The sequence below is a fragment of the Limulus polyphemus genome, unplaced genomic scaffold (genome assembly GCF_000517525.1).
Source record: "Limulus polyphemus unplaced genomic scaffold, Limulus_polyphemus-2.1.2 Scaffold610, whole genome shotgun sequence".
Taxonomy (NCBI): Eukaryota; Metazoa; Arthropoda; class Merostomata; order Xiphosura; family Limulidae; genus Limulus; species Limulus polyphemus.
In genome coordinates this window covers 18,957-24,066 of record NW_013666220.1, presented here as the reverse complement: position 1 = coordinate 24,066, position 5,110 = coordinate 18,957, and the positions used below count along the sequence as shown (strand labels likewise).

Below are 5,110 nucleotides of genomic sequence, written 5' to 3'. Positions count from 1 at the left end.
AATTTAAGAACTTCTTTGTAAATAGTAATAATCTATATACGTATAAAATATATAATAACTGTAATGTGACTGTATTTTACCAAATACTCGTTCACTAAAACACAGCCAAGACAGGTCAGTTTTATATTATTGGATACAGTAACGTGAGTGCACTTGCACGTGTCATTGTAACTTCTGTATTAGCCAGGCACAGGTGAAAGGTGAATATAATAAAAAATATAAATGTATAATGTTACGAGTTTTAATCTATTTAGTCTAAACATTTATGTTTTCATGTTATAACTTGTAGTCATTCTAGAATAAAAATGGCATAATTTATGTTTATTTCCCAATTGTTATGGTGGTTACGAGGTTGGTCAAGTTGACCAAATCCATACAGAGATTTGTTAGTGAAAATGACAGATAAAATATAAAGTTTTTCTTCAGAAATGTTTGATAACTATCTGGACATTATAAAGATTTTGCATGTGAAATTTGAAATTTTTCTCATGCATAAAAGTATTTTTAATCATAAAATGAAAATTACTTTGCATGTTGCATGTACAAAAAGAAAAAAAGGCATGAGAAAAACATTGCTTAACAGACCTTAAGATTGAATAAAAAAATCTGATATATTGAGTATGAAAGCATTGCAATATTTACTGGTAATCTGCCAAATTTCGTGAAAGTACGCTTACTAATTTAAAAGTTATAGCTTATAACATGAAAACTATAACAAGCACCGAATGGTCCCATGGACCGAGCCCTTGCAGAAAGAGTTGATGAATACTTCTTAGGTTACTGATTATTATATAGGTAAGTGACAAATACTGGAGAATGGGAAGCACCATTGATGTGCTTAAGTTTTTAAGTCATTTCATTAAATTTACACATTTATATTAATCACAGCTTTCAACATGAGCTGATGGTTGCTATGTAAGTAACACAATCGTTCATTTTCATTTTAGTGCAGTATGAACTATGAAAGTACCGAATAAAAAAATTTATATTGGCTAATTATATTTTTCAGCATCTGACTGACATAAGAACATTTTATAATAATTAAGAATGCCATGTGAGATGAAAACAATCGGTAATTACTAAAAATACCACATAGAAATACATATGTAAAAAAAGAACATAGAAGACAGATTCAACTCCATGAGTTATGTTTGAAACATTTCTGAAGGACATATTTTTCCATAAATGAAGCTATTAAATATTGAAATACAAAATAAAAAAACATGAGAAAACTGGTGCTACAAGAATATAAATAAAGTTGTATTAGACCTACTATATTTTTTACCACTGCATTTTATATCTAGCCCTTTAGGTATTTTTCAAGAACTAGGAGACTGTACAATAATAGTATTCCAGCCACATCATGTTTGCTATTTGTTGGGCTACTGTATACAGATATATGTAATATATCAGAGATAGAAATTATTATTTCAAAAATATTAAAGGTTAAAAAGTACACTAGGAAATGTAAAAACATAATACATAAAACAAATGTACAGTCTGTAGAAATCTTTGATAAGTACTGAATTATTTTCCTTATGATTTATTTATAAATATATTCAGTTCAGTCTGTCGTAAGAATGATTATATTTTTTATCCTGCCTAAACAGCAACTGGCATATGAAAATGAATCAGGCCTCAGTAGTAATCCAATTCAGCTTTCCTGGATTCCAAGCAACCAAGGGTCAAATGAGAGGTTTCAACAAGAATCTTATGTTTCACCAAAAGATTCTGAAACTGTAAAAGCTGAAGGTGTATTGACATCTAAAGACTATGAGAGTATTGTACTCATGAAACTTAGACAGAGTGAAGAAAGAAAACAAATTATTGAAGAGATGATGAAAAATCAAGATACAATTTAATTATATTTGTATAATACTGATGCATTAAACCTGTTATTAATAGATTTGATATTGAACAGTTCAATTAAAACAAACATGTAATACCAACATATAAGTAGAATTTTATCTGATATGGTAAACCAATTATTCCTTTGAAAAATAAAAACAATTTGGTGATTATTTATATAAATATATATAATATGAAAAGTAATCAGTACATTATAAGCTTTCTTTTTTTTCAGTAATATGTAGAAACATCTAAAGTTTTAAATTTTTTGGAGTTGTTTTCAAAGTGATGAATCATATTTACATAAAGATGCTAGCTCAGTGTTAGATGTTTCCATCATATAAAACAAAAGTTAAAATGCACATTTAAACCAAACATTTCAGTTGAATGATCTTGATCATGTTGTAATGTTTTACAGGAGACCAAGGTTTAGAAACAAATGTTGGGTGAAAGTATGGAGAACAGACTTTAGGTGTAAATATACTACATAAAGAATGTACATAAAGTTTTTACCTGATGAGCTACATGCAGTAATTCATCATACAGCCCTGCACAATCCCAGGTTTTTGAGACATACTGTCAACATTGTGGGGTACCTTTTGCCTCTGAGAGGCTCACTGCACCATGGTTTTTAGTCCTTACCAGTTGGTTTCTGCTGTTTCTTTTGCAGGGAAACAGCTCTGGTTGTGGAGTATGACCACCAGTGGCATGTCCAGTCTTTGGCTGATTATAAATGGTCTGGATCAGAGATGGGACTGTAGTAGTCTAGATGGCAAGAGCATGGAAATCCTGTAGAGACTTCATTAAGTTGTCTTGGATTTAACAGGTTCTAATCCATGTCAAAAATCCCCAGTTATCCTCATTTTCCTGCACCAAAATTGATCCTCAGGAGCAGGGTTTGATCCAGTTTGAATGCTTCAGACATTAGTAGATAAGTTGGTTGTAAATGACTGTTCATACTTTTACATCCAGAATAAGCTAATAAAAACATTCCTTTAAACTGGTGTAACTCAAGAGATTAAGGAAGGGCCAGCATGAACATTAACAATAAATCCTGTGATATGGCACTTTCTCCTTCCTCTCTACTTGTGGTATTCTCAGGTGAACTGATTTGCTCAAAAGTATGGACAGGTTAACTTAATAACAACAGAGTCGAACTAGAAATTTCTAAAGCAACTGTGTTTCAAAACAACTGAATTATAAGCCTATGTGACAGAATAAGGAGAATGGGCATGTTTGATGGAAAATTAAACATAATTTTTGATCACAAACAAAAGAAAAGCTCTGTACTTGCTAAGATGTAATCACTTCTACTGAGTTAGTGTATAGCTCCACAGCTTTCCATCTCTTGGGATTGACTTCTGTAGAACTATATTGAAACAGAAACCAGGTAGAACTGAGAATAAATAGATACTTAGATAATCTAAGAAATCTCATATTGTTTCTCTTTGGAAGGCATCTCCACATATCTGGTCATTCTTGTACAGAATTTGTCAGCTGTAACATACAGACGTCATCTACACAGGAAATATAGGGCATTACATACATTGATCCTTTTCAACATTTAGTACTGTGTAATGTTGCAGTAGTATCCCCATGGGCAGAGTAGGTGTTACTAACTATCGAGAGCAACAAAGACACACAAGCAACTAGAACAAGGCAACTTAACTGTTTTGTGGATGTCATGTTTATGGCACAACAACATAAAAACTAACACAATGTGATTAAAAAGAAATTCCTATATCAGTAAAAGCACATAGGAAATATATGACACACCTTAATATCACAAATGTATCAAGAGTAACCATTGATTTGGGAAGCAAGAGAGAAAGTCAAACAAGAGGAGACTTTGTAGTTGAAAAAATGAAGCTAATTCTTCCTGTTCAGCAATTATATTAAGCAGATTCTTCTTCCTGTGATTGCCAAGACAAGAAGTGATAAATGTACATCACTTCTTAGACTGAGTAATAGTAGGCTTTACCAATTTAGTATTCGGCAAATGGAAGTTGAAGGGGAAGTGATTTTAAAACTTAGGCTTCGATCAACCAAGATGAGGATGACAACAAGGTAGTAGGTTGCATCTGGTTAAGCTAAGTTGAGCTGTTAATTACACATTTTAGAAGAAGTTGCTTAAAATTATAGAAGAAATTTGCCTTCAAGAGTACATTGAATGGATCAACAAATAAAACATAAATTCACACAAAGTATCCTGGTAGCTTAGTAAGCAATTGGTGATATAGGAAAATTAACTGCTCTAGAGTATAGTCACATATTGATAGGTTACACTGTAACTGTCCATAATCCAGCCAATTATAGAACACACTAGAATAAAGCCTATAACAGTATATGCATTCGTACTCTTTCCATTAGTGGTGTGTGTGTGTGTGGTGATTCCTCTCATTGTTCCCAGATCATATATGCCACATGCCAAACATGTATAAATTCAACTTCTCCATAAGGCAGTTTTAAATAAAATTTCATGTTTCAGAAGGAGCTGTATGGGAATTTTGAAGAGAATATGAGAAACTAGTAGTGTTGATAATACAAGTAATCAAGTTATAAACACCAGAAGGCTTCAAAAGTGATGTTAAATAACTCAAGAGTCTGCTCATTTAGTGATATATGAGTGGAGATCTTGCTTGTTATCTAGCTGTAAAATACAGATGTGAATGCGAGTACCAGAGACAGTAAAATACACATTAGAAAGAAGTGACCTTAATGGATGTACCTGCTTAAAAACAAGTGCTTAGAAGAAAAAAAACAATCCAAAAGACTAAAATGGGTAGCAGGCATCAAACATTGAGATTAGAAAAATGTAAGTTTTCTATTCTCTTTAGAGATGAATCCAAATGCAAATTGTTTGGCAACAGTAACAACAATTTGTTCATTTGTTAGAGAGAATATTATCATGGTCAGTGTTAAACATTTACAGTGAATCATTCAGAGAGACCAAAACAAGGTGTATTGTATCTCAGCCAACCTGTTGGAAACCTATTCAAAATTGATGGCACACTAACTCCTTCAGGAACAAGAACTGTTGAACAGTGATCCAAAGCATACAGAAAATGTGGTGGAATGGTACCTGAAAGGACAAAAAGGCTAATAAAACAGTTGCAACTATGACTTTACTTGCACAAATTCCAATATAAATATTATAAAGAATGTATGGACTTAAAATCATAAGTAATATTCAACGTTAAACTGGTACACAGTTAAAAACATTTATTTAGTCCTATCTATGGCCTTCAAAAAGTTAACGACT

The 5,110-nt window shown here is 32.0% G+C and overlaps 2 protein-coding genes across 3 annotated transcripts in view; one reads left to right on the top strand and one right to left on the bottom strand.

The window, feature by feature from the left end:
* The window catches only part of LOC106459448 (dnaJ homolog subfamily C member 17-like), a 154,865-nt gene extending 152,959 nt beyond the window's left edge, over nt 1-1,906 (top strand). For both annotated transcript variants that reach the window (XM_013919070.2, XM_013919067.2), the window contains one exon: nt 1,611-1,906. In XM_013919070.2, the coding sequence (XP_013774524.2) occupies nt 1,611-1,862 (252 nt within the window). In that variant the 3' untranslated portion in view covers nt 1,863-1,906. The remainder of the gene's footprint in view (nt 1-1,610) is intronic.
* Nucleotides 1,907-4,784: 2,878 nt separating this feature from the next.
* LOC106459445 overlaps nt 4,785-5,110 on the bottom strand; it is a 19,111-nt gene continuing 18,785 nt past the window's right edge. The window contains exon 2 of the mRNA XM_013919064.1: nt 4,785-4,930. Within this exon, the coding sequence (XP_013774518.1) occupies nt 4,785-4,930 (146 nt within the window). The remainder of the gene's footprint in view (nt 4,931-5,110) is intronic.